At 44.4% G+C, this 19,077-nt stretch overlaps 1 protein-coding gene across 7 annotated transcripts in view; it reads right to left on the bottom strand.

Moving 5' to 3' along the window:
• The window catches only part of LOC143775376 (A-kinase anchor protein 13-like), a 303,476-nt gene that overhangs the window by 219,379 nt on the left and 65,020 nt on the right, over positions 1–19,077 (bottom strand). For all 7 annotated transcript variants that reach the window (XM_077263431.1, XM_077263432.1, XM_077263437.1 and 4 more), the window contains exon 2: positions 5,516–5,565. In XM_077263431.1, coding sequence (XP_077119546.1) covers positions 5,516–5,548 — 33 coding nt within the window. In that variant the 5' untranslated portion in view covers positions 5,549–5,565. The remainder of the gene's footprint in view (positions 1–5,515; positions 5,566–19,077) is intronic.

Genomic DNA, 19,077 nt, shown 5'->3' with positions numbered 1-19,077 from the left:
ACCTTACCCATATGGGGTATTGTCAAGTGGAAGAGGAGAAATACCAGACCCAACAACCTGTGCTTCCATAACACCTCAGCAGTGCCACAGGCTGATCGCCTCCATGCCACGCCACATTGATGCAGTAATTGATGCAAAAGGAGTCCCGACCAAGTATTGAGTGCATTTACTGAACATACATTTCAGAAAGCCAACATTTCGGAACTTCACTTTTTGTATTGAAGAACTGAAATAATATAACTTTTTGATGATATTATAATTTAGTGAGAAGCACTTGTATGATGCTAATGGAAGAAAGTTCATTTTTATAAGATAGAGGTGGAGAACTTTTTCCTGTGAAGGGCCATTTGGATATTTATACCATCATTTGCAGGACATTCAAAATGATCAACTTGAAAATTATTTTGCAATATTTAGTAAATCTCACCCTAATGTGAGGGAGGTCTGCATCACATAAGAGATGCTGAAACTGCTGTATATACGTCACAAAGGAGACACTGAGACTGCTGTACATACATCACATAAAATGAGACCAAGATTGCTGTATATAAGTAATCACATAGGAGACACTGGGACTGGTGCATGCATAAACGTCACATCACATACTGTAGGAGACACTGGGCCAGGAACATATATATCACATAGTAGACACTGGGCCAGGAGAACGTACATCACACAGGAGACACTGTTGTATGGGATACAACACCTATGAAGTTCACACCTTAAGGGCTCGTTCACACGAGCGTATACATTGGACGAGTGCTAACCGATTATTCTCTCGGATGAATCTACGGCCATCTAACCAAAGCCTTAATATCTAATCTCTGCCTCCATTCCATAGAAACTGAAGTATAAACAAATCATTTAAGTAGGGTGCTCAGTGCACCATTCTGTCCACTGGTTTTACATGTTTCCACCTCCCTTACTGGTATGACAGCCTGGAGCACACACTGTCTGCTGGAAAAGCTCAGCCCAGTCCTGGCCATTATCAGTAGGAGAGATAGGGGCATTCAAAACCAGTGGGTAGAGCAGTGCATAAAGCCTCTTGTCTGCAAAGGAGCACCGAGCACCCTAATTAGTATTCCTGATTAAACTTCAGTTTCTGCAAAATAGAGGTAGTGGTTAAACCAATAAGAACAGCTTCGCACGGTGTCTTGGACTCAGACGGTGATGGTCCTATTGGTGTGATTTGTTTAGGGCTATATCCCCTACAAGGCTATATGCTTAGTTATAACTATCAGTTTGAGAGGACAGACTCTAATTTATCACTTCTTGATATCCTTCGAACATGTACATGTTGGAACCAGCAAGCAGGTCCTACAAACCACCATATACTGTACGTACCGCACTGTGATGCAGCTGGGTCACAAGCCGAACTTGTACCATCAGCAGTGGGTGTCAACTGCGTATTATAGCTGGGAAAAATAATCTGTCACCAGCCCTGCAAGCTCTGGGTTTCGTCAGCTACACAGGAAAAACACAAAATCCACCTACCATCGAACCATATCCCAACACAGGCACAAAGAAGCACAGGCAGTTGTGCCCAGCTTACAGAAAGCAGTAACCCAAAGGGAGACAAATGGCGGCACTCGACACCACGTACGTGCTAATCGTTTATTCCAGCCTGAATAAACACAGCAGGTCAGACTGAACCCCAATCTGCCAATGCCATTTTGTGGCACTGAGAAAGTGTGTGTCCACGTGAAACAGCGTTGCCAATTGGGACTCTGTCTGCCCTGCTATGTTTATTCAGGCTGGAATAAAAGATTAGCACCTACATGGTATAGAGTGCCGCTATTTGTCTCCCTTTAGATTGTGTACTATAGCTGCTGTAATCAACATTTAGGCCAGAGGTGGGGAAACTTTTTTGTCTGCCAAGGCCCATTTGGATATTTATAGCAACCTTCGGGGGCCGTAAAAATTGCGCGCCAACTCCAAGGACAATATAAAAATGGGGTAAAAATAAGTCAGCTCACCCAAAAGAAGCCAGGGATCCAAAGTACAGACAGTGCAGTGGAAATACAAATAGAATGTAAAAAAAAAATGCAGCTCCAGGAATGCCATAAAACAAAATTTATTGAAAAAATTTAAAATCCATAATGAACAGCATAATAGTCACCATCTCAGAGGGGAAAGTTCACACTGGCAGACGCATTTCAGACCCTAACGTCTTTAGTCATTTAGTCAACGCCACCCACAAAGTACGTCCTGACGCTAGCAATGATGTCAGGACGTAATCTTTCAATGCACACGCCTCGGGGTTCAGTTGTGAACACTGCGTGCTCATGCTCACAGAGCAAGAAGAAATGAATGGGCCGGCAGCCATCAAAATACAGCTGGCGCCCCAAGCACTGTGGTCCCCAGAAATCTGCCCAGGGGGTTGGATAAATGGTCATCAAGTGCCCGAGGTTCCCCACAATTGCTTAGTGGCAGCGACCAAAGCACTGCGTTTTGCCTCCCATTGAAGTGAATGTACTGCAGTACTTGGCAGCAGCCTGTGCTCCGGAGGAACATCGCTCCGTTCTGACTGTTCCGGAGCTGGATTCAGCTGATCATAGGTACCGTATATTTGACCCCCACAGATTGATGATCGATCTCAATATGAGAAGTATTGGACAACCCAATTAACAAATTTATGTCTCCAGAAGCACTAACAGTGCTCTATGTATTGCGCACTTGGAATTTTCACTCTGCAACACCCACTAATTTCTGGGAACCGTCTCTGGGGTCAAAACAGTCATTACGCCTGTAGGTTAATTCCGAGTGCAATTTGCAAATTCAATTAATTTCTGGTTATTTTAGCTATTTTGTCATTTCAGGGTCTCTGCAAATCACACTTAAAAACTACTCCTGGAAAATCTGCACCCCAATAGTCAAATGGAACTCCTTTTCTTCTCAGTCTGCTATATGTCCATTTGACCATACACAGGGTATTTATGAACTGTAGAAAGATTAGGTAATCATTTACAAGGTACAGTGGTGGGCCACTGGGGAGGTGCCAGATGTTACAGAAGGGTCAGCTGGGGCATATAGTCCCACTGGCAGCAGATAATGTCCGGTAGCTGAAGTTGGTCGCTGGACCCCTCAACACTTCCCTCATGTCCACAACAATTGTCAATAGCAGGAGGTGGCACTTGTGGATGGTATAGGACCCTCCGGGGGCACTCCTGTAGCGGTGGGGTCTGGGTGCAGGTTTTGGGGCGCCCATGGTGTTTGTGCAATCTCAAGCAGCCAGACACACAGGTGAACTTGTAAACATAATTTTACTGAAAGAGGTAACAGGATACAGTCTCTCTCTCAAAGGCAAAGTTCACAGTATATTTAAAGTAATGATTCTCTCCTCCTGAGACAAGAGAGGTTATGGCCTCTCAGGGCGGCTGGAGCAGAGTTATCTTCATTTGCTATTAGAGGAAGTGCCATGCACAGTCCAAGAAATTACACAGATGGAGGGACCTTCCCAGATGGGCTCTCTGTGGAAACACACTGAAGTGTGGAAGTACTCACAGTTTTGAGCCCATCGATCCCTATCACAGGTGGTAGCTTAAACAAAGTCGGTGGCGTGGCAAGCACATGGATCTAGTCCTGGAAGCAAACCGGATAACCAGCATGCAGGAGAGCACATGTGCAGCTTTATCTCTCCTGACTGGTTGAGGCTTCACTCCCTTGTGGAGGAGATTATGTTGAGAAAGATGTCCCCTCAACGTGAACTCTCATGGAAAACTATGATGGGAGCAGTAGTGCTTGCTCCCTCAGGCAGCTTGAACCGCCCAGAACTGGAAGTTACCTCAGGAAGTGTGAGAGTCTTGAGCTGGGAGTTACCACAGGAAGTCTGTGAGAGTCCTGATCTGGGAGGCTCCTCATAGCTGTTTCTATGGCAGATTGCTATCTACTATATAATTGTCTATGGGTCACTTCCATCTTTCTTTCTGTCTGTCTGTCTGTAATGGAAATCCCAAGTCGCTGATTGATCACGGCAAAACGGCCACGACCAATCAGCGACAGGCACAGTCCGGCGGCGAAATGGCCGCTCCCTACTCCCCTGCAGTCAGTGCCCGCTCCATACTCCCCTCCAGTCAACACTCACACAGGGTTAATGGCAGCGTTAACGGACCGCGTTATGCCGCGGGTAACGCACTCCGTTAACGCTGCTATTAACCCTGTGTGACCAACTTTTTATTATTGATGCTGCCTATGCAGCATCAATAGTAAAAAGATCTAATGTTAAAAAAAATTAAAAATTATTATATACTCACCTTCCGGCGCCTTTACCGCTCCTCACAACTCTCCGGTGACCAGTCCATGCATTGTGGTCTCGCGAGATGATGACGTAGCAGTCTCGCGAGACCGCTACATCATCATCTCGCGAGACCGCAATGCACTCTTGGGACCTGAGCGTCGCGAGGAGCATCAGTAAATGCCTCGGCTGGATCCGGGGGGCCGACGGAGGGTGAGTATATAACTATTTTTTATTTTAATTCTTTTTTTTAACAGGGATATGGTGCCAACATTGCTATATACTGCGTGGCCCGGGCTACATGCTACGTGGCCGGGCTACATGCTACGTGGCCGGGCTACATGCTACGTGGCCGGGCTACATGCTACGTGGCCGGGCTACATGCTACGTGGCCGGGCTACATGCTACGTGGCCGGGCTACATGCTACGTGGGCGGTGTTATACGCTAATTGGCTGTGGTATATTTTTCAGCTGTATCTGTGCATCATGAATCATGGTATGTGTTAAAGAGGAGGGCCCACTGAGACTTCTTTCGCCCGGGGCCCTCAAAAACCTGGAGTCGGCCCTGGCTTCACTGATTGCTCACGCCCGACCGCGAACAATCAGTGACAGGCGCCGTCCGCCCGCGAATTGGTGCGGAATTTGAACCACGCTTCGCTAATTGGTCACGGCCGGCCGGCTGAATCCTGTGTATAAATTGCATTATTCTGAAAACTTCATAAATAAACTACATACATATTCTAGAATTCCTGATGCGTTAGTATCGGGCCACCATATAGTGAAGAGAATAATCACTTAGCTTTCATATACAGTACACATTGGTCAGTAGATAGCAGCAAAGCTATGAGTCGTCCATATACAATGGAATGTATTACATCTCCTAACTCACAATGCCCAAACCAATTCTGACACACTGGAACAAATCTACTGCCACACGACAACTGCCTCATTCAGCAGCATTAGAATGGGAACCGGGATACCACATACTTTTGGGGGGAAGTGAGCTTAAGCACCTTGGGGCTCTGCAAATTCAGAACAGATGCACTCACAGCTCAGCGTACTTGTATATGGGAGCGTGGTTCAGGAGCAGCCGAATGCTCAACAGGTCCTGAAGGTTTATGGCCACCTACATAGTAACAGGTCCTGTCACCTTTATTTAACACGTTAATCTAATCTCAGGACAACTAATATCTCCTCTTGCAAAGCGATAAGATATTTGTTGCTTTAAATTAAAGTATTTCATTCAGTAGCTCAAATAGTAATAAAAGTAAATGCACTTACATATAATGGAGCTTGTGTTGGATTAAGCTTCATGACCCAGGACACAGTATCTAGAACCAAGACAAAAGGAATCTATTGTGAACAACAAGATTATAGAAATCGAGGATTTGATTTAAACACTGAGATCACAATTGTCATAATTACAATTCAACATGAAATCACTGTGCATAAAGCAAAATTTTCATACAATTTTGAGGCTTCAATGGTGTATTTTTCGGGGCTATTGAAGACACAAGAAAAAAAAAAATAAATAAATAGAAATCAAGCAGTTGATTTTTACCAGATGGTTTTTAAGTGGATCTGATCACATATTTTAATTGCACAGAATCCACAGCAAAAATCCCCAAACCAATAAGTTAACATGCAGACACACAATATGTGAACCCAGCCTTAGGCCAGTTTCACACGTCCTGGTATTTCTGATACTGGAGATATCAGTGCCCGTGTGTGATATGTGGCAACTGTGTGCCACATCAGTAACACACGCACTGGCGCCAGAGAAGCAGCGGTACAGTTAGCGCTGTTCCCCGGCGGAGGTGCTGAAGACAGCTCTCATCATCCTGCCCTGCTCTGCTGGTGATCAGCACAAGCAGGGGAGAAAGATGAGTAAAGGCCCCGTCTCACTAAGCGATTTACCAACGATCACGATCAGCGATACGACCTGGCCGTGATCGTTGGTAAGTCGCTGTGTGGTCGCTGGGGAGCCGTCACACAGACAGCTCTCCCCAGCGACCAACGATCAGGGGAACGACTTCGGCATCGTTGAAACTGTCTTCAACTATGCCGAAGTCCCCCTGCAGCACCCGGGTAACCAGGGTAAACATCGGGTTACTAAGCGCAGGGCCGCGCTTAGTAACCCGATGTTTACCCTGGTTACCAAAAAAAAACAAACACTACATACTCGCCTTTCGGTGTCCAGGTCCCTTGCCGTCTGCTTCCTGCTCTGACTGAGCCGCCGTACTGTGAGAGCAGAGCGCAGCGGTGACGTCACTGCTGCGCTCTCACTTCTCACTGTACGGCCGGCAGTCAGTGAGAGCAGGAAGCAGACGGCAAGGGACCTGGACACCGAAAGGCGAGTATGTACTGTTTGTTTTTTTTGGTAACCAGGGTAAACATCGGGTTACTAAGCGCGGCCCTGCGCTTAGTAACCCGATGTTTACCCTGGTTACCAGTGAAGACATCGCTGGATCGGTGTCACACACACCGATTCAGCGATGTCAGCGGGGCCTCAACGACCAAAAAAAGGTCCAGGCCATTCCGACACGACCAGCGATCTCGCAGCAGGGGCCTGATCGCTGGTACGTGTCACACATAGCGAGATCGCTATGGAGGTCGCTGTTGCGTCACAAAACTTGTGACTCAGCAGCGATCTCGCTAGCGATCTCGCTATGTGAGACGGGGCCTTTACATTCAACTGATAACAGCGAGAGCAGGCGGCAGCTGATGGGAGTAATACTCCCATAAGCCTACACCTGCTGTCGCTAATAACAGGGAAAGCAGGAGCAGCTGATAGAAGTATTCATCACCCGCCACCTGCACTATAAATAAATAAAATAAAAAAACTGCATGGGTTCCCCTGTATTTTTGATAACCAGCCAGGTAAAACTGACAGCTGGGGGCTGATACATCAGTGTGTTTCACTGAGAAGAGAAGCAGAACAGTGTTGGACTCCGGAGAGCAATGGTGGAAGGTATTAATACACTCACTACATTACATGCATGTACAAACATTTAATTACTAAAAAATAAATGGGCGTGGTTCTTAAATCAAAAATTTAAATGTTTATCCCTCATAGTTCTAAGTACCCACAATCTCCAGATGATAAAATAGCTTGGTTGTGTTACTTTGTAACGAGTGTGCAAGTAGTGGACCGCTCAGGAGCTTTGGAAAGCTGGGTGTGCATCAGTAACAATGTGTACGCATTTCGAGGTAATCATTCCTCTTCATCAGGACAAACCAGAATGATCATTACAGTCTGTCATGATGAAGAGGTATGATTACCATGAAATGCATTGACAAATAAAAAGGCATCTGGTCTCCTATTGTACACTGCCTTGCAAAAGTATTCGACCCCTTGGAACTTTTCAACCTTTTCCCACATATCATGCTTCAAACAAAGATGCCAAATGTAAATTTTTGGTGAAGAATCAACAACAAGTGGACAACAATTGTGAAGTTGAACTACATTGATTGGTTATTTTAAATTTTTGTGGAAATTCAGAAACTGAAAAGTGGGGCATGCAATATTATCCGGCCCTTTTACTTTCAGTGCAGTAAACTCACTCCAGAAGCTCATTGTGGATCTCTGAATGATCCAGTGTTGTCCTAAATGCCTAATGATGATAAATATAATCCACCTGTGTGTAATCAAGTCTCCGTATAAATGCACCTGCTCTGTGATAGTCTCAGGGTTCTGTTTGAAGCACAGAGAGCATCATGAAGACCAAGGAACACAACAGGCAGGTCTGTGATACTGTTGTGGAGAAGTTTAAAGCCGGATTTGGATACAAAATGATTTCCAAAACTTTAAGGCTATGTGCACACGTTCAGGATTTTTTTAGTTTTTTTGGCAGTTTTCCATGGGGAAAAAAAACGCTTACATTAAGCATCCCATCATTTTAATGCATTCTGCAACTTTTATGCACACGCTGCGTTTTTTTCCGCAAAAAAAAAACGCATCGTGGTAAAAAGCAACATGTTCATTAATTTTGCTGATTTTTCGTGTTTTTGCCACTATATTATTGAATTGGGAAGCTCCGGAAAAAAATAAGTAAATAAATCCGAGCAGATTTCCTGCAGAAAAAGTCCGGTTTTGTTCAGGAAAATACTGCTGACATTCCAGAACGTGTGCACATAGCCTAAACATCCCAAGGAGCACTGTGCAAGCGATCATATTGAAATGGAAGGAGTATCATACCACTGCAAATCTACCAAGACCCGGCCATCCCTCTAAACTTTCATCTCAAACAATGAGAAGACTGATCAGAGATGCAGCCAAGAGGACCATGATCACTCTGGATGAAATGCAGAGATCTACAGCTGAGGTGGGATAGTCTGTCCATAGGACAACAATCAGTCATACACTGCACAAATCTGGCCTTTATGGAAGAGTGGCAAGAAGAAAGCCATTTCTCAAAGATATCCATAAAAAGTGTCGCTTAAAGTTTGCAACAAGCCACCTGGGAGACACACCAAACATGTGGAAGAAGGTGCTCTGGTCAGATGAAACCAAAATCGAACTTTTTGGCAACAATGCCAAACAATATGTTTGGTGTAAAGGCAACACAGCTCATCACCCTGAACACACCATCCCCATTGTCAAACATGGTGGTGGCAGCATCATGGTGGTGGCAGCATCATGGTTTGGGCCTGCTTTTCTTCAGCAGGGACAGGGAAGATGGTTAAAATTGATGGAAAGATGGATGGAGCCATATACAGGACCATTCTTGAAGAAAACCTGTTGGGAGTCTGCAAAAGACCTGAGACTGGGATGGAGATTTGTCTTCCAACAAGACAATGATCCCAAACAAAGCAAAATCTACAATGGAATGGTTCACAAATACATGTATCCAGGTGTTAGAATGGCCAAGTCAAGGTCCAGACCTCAATCCAATCAAGAATCTGTGGAAAGAGCTGAAAACTGCTGTTCACAAATGATCTCCATCAGACCTCACTGAGCTCGAGCTGTTTGCCAAGGAAGAATGGGCAAGAATTTCTGTCTCTCCATGTACAAAACTGATAGACACATACCCCAAGCGACTTGCAGCTGTAATCGCAGCAAAAGGTGGCGCAACAAAGTATGAGGGTATGTGCACACGTCAGGATTTCTAGCAGAAATTTTCCTGACAAAAACCGGACATTTGTGCCAAAAATCCGCATGCGTTTTTTGATGCGTTTGACGCTTTTTTTGTGCGTTTTTTCATGCGATTTTTCCAAATGCATAGAATTGCGGGAAAAACGCAGAAAATCCGCAAAATTAACGAACATGCTGCTTTTTTTACCGCAATGCTTTTTTTGGCGGAAAAAAACGCACCATGTGCACAAAATATGCAGAATGCATTCTAAATGATAGAATGCATAATGCATGTGTTTTTAAAGTGTTTTTATAGCGTTTTTATCGCGAAAAACACGCGATAAAACCTGAACGTGTGCACACACCCTGAAAGGGGTCGAATAATATCGCACGCCCCACTTTTCAGTTTTTGAATTTCCACAAACATTTAAAATAACCAATACATTTCGTTCAACTTCACAATTGTGCTCCACTTGTTGTTGATTCTTTACCAAAAATTTACATTTGGTATCTTTATGTTTGAAGCATGATATGTGGGAAAAGGTTGAAAAGTTCCAGGGGGCTGAATACTTTCGCAAGGCACTGTATATTACATTCTCTGTAGCGCAGTTTTACATTTGCTTTTATCTCCAAGTTTGCTTGATAACATACTCCAGACTTTTGGGACATTGAGGACAAGCAACAGGTAAGTTCACATGCTGCAGACTGTGGCTGAAATTCCAGTCATCTGAATGAGACTAGTTCCACATCAGGTGCTAGAATTTCTGCAGACCCTATGTAGATGCATGTGATCATCGCTGATTCTGTAGAAAGCCTGCAGGGTGTGAACATGCCCCAACCATGAAAAGCACAAGCAACAAACACTCCTCTAGGTTTTCTCATATTACTTCTATAGTATTGATTTGTTGTTCTTTTCTCAGGAAGCCCCAGAATAGCTCCTGCATCTACATGACAGCCTGATCAGCACTTTCTCTCACCTCCCCATATGACCCCTCTCAGCAACCTCTCACCTCTTCACCTTTAGCTATACTATGTCAGAAGGTGAAAAAGAAAAAAACTAATGAGGATCTATTCCAGGAGTCTTCCTGAAGTAGCAGCTACAAATGCATAACTACTTATATTCATTGCAATCACAAAGAAAGAACTATAGTACAGATAAAAGCAAGGTGTACAAGGCAACTTTAGGTTATCTATTGATTTTTTGGTATTACTCCATGTTCCCCAAGGAAAAAATATTTTGGACGACACTGCGGCCACAGAAAAAAAATGAAAGCTGGTCCTGGTATTTCCGCTTCCTGTGCGCGACTACCGTAAATGTCGCTATACAGTTTGAGCCTGAACCCAACGAATATCTCCTCCAACTATAAAATCTAACATCAGGGGAGAAACTAAAATAACGTCAAGAGCTCTAGCACTTTCTACATCATATAGTGTTTGCACCAACATCATCACTTGAAGCTTCGATATTTACCACCATGGAATAAAACCCGCCCTGGTCATGTAATGCGCACACGGGAATACCGCTCGTCACATCGCACCGTGTCCATCACATGAGCAGTAAACGAGTTACTATTAAATCACAGCAAACACTTGAGAAATTGATATAAAAGTATGTTAGAAACCATCATTTTCACAATACAAAAACTATTAAATGTGCGGAAACCAATATAAGGATTTAAAGATATATTTCCAACTTGGCATAGGTGATAAGCTGTCTATTGCTGGCGGTCCGACTGCTACGCTCCACAACCAGATGCTGAAATCCTCCATTTATCATCTATGGAACGGCTGCTCACCACTCTGCTCTAATAGGACATTTCACTTGGGATCAGCAGGTGTCTCAGTGGTCGATCCTCTAAAAATTAGCAAGTTATAATCTATCACGCAGCTAGGTAATAGTGTGCCAAGTGGGGGATAATTCTATGTCTGTAGGAGAAATAATTTTTAAACTGGTTGTCACTCGAAAATCTTTGTTTGAAACTCCGAGAATTTGAAATGACATTTTTGTTAAATACCCTTTAAGTATAGTTTGTTGTTTCACAATCCTGCTCATTTTAAATTATTTGACTATCTCTGGCTTTCGGATCCCCCTTTTCCCCCTTGTTATTCCCCTTTTTATTAATATTATATTACATAAATCACAAGTTTGTATGTACATTTTTCAAAATGTTCTTGTGCTGTTTATTTTTCTCTGATATTGTAACGGAAAAAAAATTACAGTGTAAAAAAAAAAGTTTGCAATTTTGTATATAAAATCCATTTTTGCGATTTCTCCTATGGTGAGAATGTTGGACCACCTTCTCCTGCACTCAGGCGTAGACCGACACGCTCTGTACCTCTGTATAGTGATCCAACCGTTAGGAAGCCAATACTACGGGGTAATGATCGGAAAAATGAAGCAAATATTTATAACGAGGGAGGGGAAGAGATAGAAGGATATATTAGACACAAAGACCGGCACATAGACACATATATACGGCCCAGACAGAAAAGGAACGCCATTAAAATGAAAAAAAAGTGACTGCGCTCATTAGTGGAGGCGAGACGTTCTGGCTCCAAACACAATACTGAACCTTCATAAAGCTGGAGGAAAGCTCACTATTTTGTTTGGAAACTTTAGAATAATGGGAGAACAGAATGTTGGTTTGTTTGTTTTTTAACACTTTAAATAGAGTGTTGTCTTTTTAGGCTATGTTCACACGTTCAGGATTTCCATCCTTTTTTTTTCCTGACTGAATCTGCAGGTCTCTGCAGAAAACGCAGGTGCGTTTTTGGTGCGTTTTTTAGTGCGGTTTTTTGTGCGTTTTGTATGCAGTTTTCTCTGCAAATTGTCTGTGTTTGACACAAATAAAGCTTTAACTGCAGTGGGGGAAAAAAAAAAAAGAAATGATGTCATTTCCTTGGCCAACCCTTTTCTTCTTCCATCCTCCATTTTGGGACTAAACACCAAAATGAGTGGACGTGTTTTGAATGACAGCGCTCCGCGTTTTGCGCCGCATGCGTCACTGCAGCGCACGCATCCGGGCGCAGAGGACGCAGCAAGTTGCATTTTTGCTGCGTCCAAAATCAATCAAAAAAAGGACGCATGCGGCGCAAAACGCAGCGTTGTGCATGCGTTTTGCTGCGTTTTACTTTGCGTTGTGTGTTGCGGCGCCGACGCTGCGGCGCACAACGCAAATGTGAACATAGCCTAAGTGCCACGTATTTCAGTGCCACGTGCCACGTATTTAAGTGCCACGTATTTAAGTGCCACGTGCCACGTATTTCAGTGCCACGTATTTCAGTGCCACGTATTTCAGTGCCACGTATCACGTATTTAAGTGCCACGTGCCACGTATTTTAGTGCCACGTGCCACGTATTTAAGTGCCACGTGCCACGTATCTCAGTGCCACGTGCCACGTATTTAAGTGCCACGTGCCACATATTTAAGTGCCACGTGCCACGTATTTCAGTGCCACGTGCCACGTATTTCAGTGCCACGTGCCACATATTTAAGTGCCACGTGCCACGTATCATGTATTTCAGTGCCACGTGCCACGTATTTAAGTGACACGTATCATGTATTTAAGTGACACGTATCACGTGTAAGTGACACGTGTCACGTATTTAAGTGACACGTATCACGTATAAGTGACACGTGTCACGTATTTAAGTGCCACGTATTTAAGTGCCACGTATCCCACGAAGATTTTCCATGGAGAACAGACACATCCAGAGATATGTCTGCTCTCCACGGATGCAGCAACACACTGACAGGAGCCATAGTTCCTGTCGGTGTGTCACTGCGCATGCGCGAGCGAGTTTACCGGCGGTCATTGACCCCGGCACTCTCGCTTAACGGCAGTGCTGCGTGGGAAAGTTCAACGCAGCTGTACTGCTGTTAACCGAGACGCCGGAGTCATTGAACTCCGGAACAGTACGCGACACACTGATAGGAGCTTCGCTCCTGGCAGTGTATCGCCGGAGAGCAGCCGATCGGCGTGGGACACTCGTTTTATGGATTCTGCGGACAGGGAGTATGGATTTGGTTTATTATTTTGCGATTTTTTCCTGGAGGATCGAGGGCTTCGCCTACAAGTGTGCTGTTGGTGAGTATATACTCTGTGTTATATGTTGTATGTACTGTGTGTCATGTATGTGTATTGTGTGTAGGTGTTTGGTGTAACTTTACCATTGTGCTAAGTCGCCGGACACAGGGACAACTCTCCCATCCTAATACCGGATGGGAGTAGTAGTCCCATACGGCGACTTAGCACAATGGTGGCACTAGCGTCGCATGGGGACACACACACGCACACACACATACACACACACACACACACACACACAGACACACACACACACATACACACACACAGACACACATACCAAATCAATCAAACGGCCGACACGATCCCCATGCGCCGGTATGCCTCCATGTCTCTCCGCCCACGCACTTCCGGCCCCGCACTTCCGCCGGCTTCCCCGCACTTCCGGCTGCAGCGGTTCTGCACAACAAACCGCAGTAAAACCCGCAGATATATTTTTGATCTGCGGGTTTTACTGCGATTTTGACCTCACAATGGAGGTCTATGGCCATGTTCACACGCTGCGGGTTCCTCTGCGGGTTAATCCCGCAGCGGAATTGAAAATCTGCAGGGCAAAACCGCTGTGGTTATCCCTGCAGATTTATCGCGGTTTGTTCCGCGGTTTCCGCTGCGGGATTACTGCTGTACTATTGATGCTGCATATGCAGCAATATGCAGCATCAATAGTAATGTAAAAAATAATAAAAATTGGCTATACTCACCCTCTGACGTCGCGATCTCCCCGGCGCTGCAAGCGGCTGTGCCGACAAGGACCTTCGTGACGTCACGGTCATGTGACCGCGGCGTCATCACGGTCATGTGACCGCGACGTCACCACAGGTCCTGTTCGGCACAGCAACTGAGACCGGACGGCCGCGGGCAGCGCAGAGAGGTGAGTATAGCTTCATTTTTTATTTTAATTCTTTTTTTTACACTATTTTATGGTTCCCAGGGCCTGGAGGAGAGTCTCCTCTCCTCCACCCCGGGTACCACCCGCACATTATCCGCTTACTTCCCGCAACGTGGGCACAGCCCCATGCGGGAAGTAAGCGGTTCAATGCATTTCTATGGGTGCAGAATCGCAGCGATTCTGCACAAAGAAGTGACATGCTGCGGGTTGTAAACCGCTGCGTTTCTGCGCGGTTTTTCCGGCAGCATGTGCACTGCGGTTTGCGGTTTCCATAGGGTTTACATGTTAATGTAAACGCTATGGAAACTGCTGCGGACCCGCAGCATCAAAATCGCGGCGGTTCCGCGGTAAAAACCGCAGCGTGTGAACATGGCCTATGGGTGCAGAACCGCTGCGGTTCAGGAAGAAGAATTGACATGCTCCTTCTTTTTTCCGGGAGCTATTCAGCACGGCTTTTTTTTTTAAATTTCCGGACCATGTGCACAGTGTGTCCTGTTTTCCATAGGGTACAGTGTACTGTACCCTGCATGGAAAACAGCTGCGGAACCGCAGCGGCAAAACCGCCGCGGTTCCGCGGTAAAAAACGCACTGTGTGAACATGGCCTTACTGTGGTTTATTTATTTATATTTTTTTTAAAACAGTGCTATTAAGTTTGCCTTCTATTCTTTCTTTTTTTTTTTATTCTTGTTGTTGTTTCTAAATAGAACCTGAAAAAAATCATTGCTACTGCTATGGAAGATGACTGGGAGTCGCCAAAATTCCTCTAGCGTTAATTTATGCACAAAAACTGTGCAAGAGGAACTCTATGTTATGCAAACCTAACATCACCAAGCACAATGCCAAGCACCTGATGGAGTGGTGCAAATCACGCAGCTACTGGACTCTGGAGCGATAAATCATACTTATCTATATGACATATTAACTTACAGAATGGGAACAATTATTCACAAGTCTAAGAAGAGACATAGGCCAACAGATTTATAAAAATATATGTTTTATTTACAAAATATATAACACCATGTAAATAATTTAAAGGGAACCTGTCACCCCGGTTTTTCACTCGGAGATAAAAATACCGCTTACATAGGGCATGAGCTGTGCTTTACAAAAGTGTTTTTTTTCTACCCTGATTCCCCACCTAAGCTGCCGAAATTACTTACCAAAGTCGCCGTTTTCGCTTGTCAATCATGCTGGTCTGGTCTGATGGGCGTGGTGACAAAGCTGTTTCTTCCCCCAGATCTTGCTTAGGTTTCCGTTGGTGGCGTAGTGGTTTGCGACTGCGCAGGTGACGAAAAAGAGCGTGATCTGTGCTATATCCCTGGTGATCGGTGGGGGCTGCCATCTTCCTGTGGCCACGCGTGCGCAGTTGGAGCGCTCTGCTGCCCGGGGCTTCAGGAAAATGGCCGCGGGCTGCCGCGCGTGCGCAGATGGAGATCGCGGCGGCCATTTTTCTGAAGCCCCGGGCAGCAGAGCGCTCCAACTGCGCACGCGTGGCCACAGGAAGATGGCCGCCCCCACCGATCACCAGGGATATAGCACAGATTGCGCTCTTTTTCGTCACCTGCTCAGTCGAAAACCACTACGCCACCAACGGAAACCTAAGCAAGATCTGGGGGAAGAAACAGCTTTGTCACCACGCCCATCAGACCAGACCAGCATGATTGACAAGCGAAAACGGCGACTTTGGTAAGTAATTTCGGCAGCTTAGGTGGGGAATCAGGGTAGAAAAAAAAACACTTTTGTAAAGCGCAGCTCATGCCCTATGTAGCGGTATTTTTATCTCCGAGTGAAAAACCGAGGTGACAGGTTCCCTTTAAGTTTCATAGACTGTCACAAAAATGCCTAAATGGAGTATAGTACAAAACCAAAAGGTTAAGAAATATTAACTGCAGTAAATACAATAATGATATATCTCCATTCACTGAATACCTGGTGTCACAAATTAATAGAATCCAAACTTACAGTCTACAAGATATCAAATAAAGTGCAAACCAACAAAGTGCGTGATGCACTCTTAGGAATAGTGTGTATAGGGAATCATACAGACTTGCATTTGATTCTTCTTCGATGTCCACAGATTTTGTGTAGTAACCCCAATGACACCGTTTCACCTTTGCTTTTTCCAAGGGAAAAACTACATTTGGGGTTACTAAACACAATCTGTGGACATTGCTGGGTTTTTTTTTGCCTGGATATGGTTAAAATATTGTGCAAATATCTTTTCAGTTCCTGGAATAACCCATTTAAGGCTAAGTTCATACTAGGTATTTCTTCAGCGTTTTTTTCTGGAGCAAAACCTGATGCTGCAGAAAAAAAGCATGTTTTTCTTGCGGCGGTTTTGGCTTGTTAGATTTGTCTCTTCTGCATGCTGATAAAGTTTGGTATTAAAAAATAAAAATAAGTCCCATTCTATAGAATCAGGTTTTGGCACACAAAAAACGCAAGAAAACCTGATACCTGCGTTTTTTGTGCATTTTTTTCACCACTCATTTAAGTCAATGGGTAAAAACGCTGAAAAAAAGCTAAAAGAAAGGACATACTCTATGTCCACAAACATGCAAAGTACAAAATCCTGATGACAAAAAACACAATGTGTGTGCATGAGATTTCTGAAATTTCATAGGCTTTGCTGGTACTGTAAAACGCAGCTGAGAAGGGCAGCATGGTGGCTCAGTGGTTAGCACTGCAGCCTTGCAGCGCTGGAGTCCTGGGTTCAAATCCCACCTTGGACAACATCTGCAAGGAGTTTGTATGTTCTCTCCGTGTTTGTGTGGGTTTCCTCCGCGTTCTCCGGTTTCCTCCCACATTCCAAAAGACATACTGATAGGGAATTTAGATTGTGAGCCCCATCGGCGACAGTGATGATAATGTGTGCAAACTGTAAAGCGCTGCGGAATATGTTAGTGCTATATAAAAATAAAGATTTTATTATTTAAAATTAGCATAAAAAAAGCCTAGTGTGAATTTAGCCTAAATGTAGTAACATATTGGCGATGTACCCTTTTCTTCCTGTATTTAATAGTAACTTTGGATGTCAAAGAAAAGAAATCAAAGTGAACCATATGCCAGCTCTAGTTCCCTTATCTTATCACACTACAGGATCATAATCCTTTCATGATGGAGTGTCCCATAAAGCTTTTGAAGATCTCTGCTAAAGTAATTAGACAATTACATGTCTGTTGCACAAGCTGGCCGCCCCTGTACATTCAGTAACCCAATTATACCGTCTGCATGACCAAGGCAATAAAAAGAGCCAGCCCTCAGCAGGCAACTCCCCAAGTTCCTCCATTGATTTCTCTTTAGAGAGTCCGGATCGTTAGCAGCAGTCTACCTAGCCGTAGTGATAAAACAACTTACACAGACTTCCCCAGGTCACCGTACAAACACAGTAGTAGTGCTACATACAGCCCCAAAACCTCAACATTTAGAAAACGTTACTTTGACACTCGAGACCCCAGGAGTGATTAACATTCCTCCCAAACTCCTTGTGGAAACCATAAATTACACCGGACAAGCAGCTGAAAATAGACATCATTGTATTTTGAAGACCTAAAATGATACCTTGATATTTTAAATCTGATGTCTTATTCCAGAGAAATCTACATTTTTCTTAATAAGTAAATGACCTGTTAAGATTTATGGGCCAGACATAGACCTCTTTAAAGCCAACTTTATATGAAAGGGGGCGTTACCAGTGTGAGACATGTAATAACTGACAGTCTGATCTCCTGCTCTCACTGTGAAGCAGTGTGTGATCATGTGACTACAAATAACACTTCTTCAGCTTCCATCTCACAGGGTGTGCGTGTGTGCGAGGCAGGAGAGAAGGGCTGAGCTTTGTCTCATTACAAACATCTGCAGCTGGTGCTCTCCTCTCACTGTTCCTCAGCTCTGCTGTAGCGCTGTGCCTGATTACAAGTAACAATTCGGCCTTCTTTTGTCAGTGTGGGGGAGGGGCAGAACAGCTGAGCTGACTGCACTGTGGGAGGAGAGTTACTGCTGCAGATGTGCTTAGAATTAGGCAAAGCTCAGCTCTGCTGTCCTGTCCCTCCCCCACACTAGGGTTAGTTATAATCAGGCACAGCTCTGCAGTGAGATCTAGAGAGAAGGCAGTCAGTCAATACAGCTCCGGAGGTATACTCTCTTGGAGATGTACTTCTGTCCCTTACATCTTAACAGATAATTTACATATTGAGAAACAAACAAACATGGATTTATCTAGATCAAGACATTAGATCGCAGATATTAAGGAATAATTGTATTCAACCTTCTATGAATTTCATGCCCATATAGACAATTTAGGAGGGTTGATCCTACTAACAGGTTCCCTTTAATATTACACCAGTATTTTCTATTTTTTCCCATTTAATTTATCTATGAAAAGGAGAAGGTAAAAACCTCCATTGTCCATTCCTTCAGCTGCTTTGTGGTTTTACCCAGATGCAAAGACGATCAGATTGCAGAATTAAATACACAGCATTGCAAGAACAACTGCTGCCAAAAACGTCATCATGACAAGAGCCAAAAAGAGATTTCACAGTCTGTCCGGCAAATAGTCATCTGTTGGCTATGTGGATACACTGTCAGAAACAAAATGGGTGATATTAAAGGGGCTGTCCAGCTTTAGGCTACAGGTCTGCAGTCACTCTACATGACTGTAGACGTCTGAATCCCCACATCACATGCACTGTGCTCTGTGAGGATACTCCAGTGCCCGTGGTGTGCGGTCATGTGATTTGGATACTAATGGCCACATTCCGACTAGACTGTCTGCCCTCAATCAATACACT

The sequence above is a fragment of the Ranitomeya variabilis genome, chromosome 5, assembly GCF_051348905.1.
Source record: "Ranitomeya variabilis isolate aRanVar5 chromosome 5, aRanVar5.hap1, whole genome shotgun sequence".
NCBI classification, from domain to species: domain Eukaryota; kingdom Metazoa; phylum Chordata; class Amphibia; order Anura; family Dendrobatidae; genus Ranitomeya; species Ranitomeya variabilis.
Note: the sequence above shows the minus strand (reverse complement) of the source record. Positions and strands in the feature narration are given on the sequence as shown.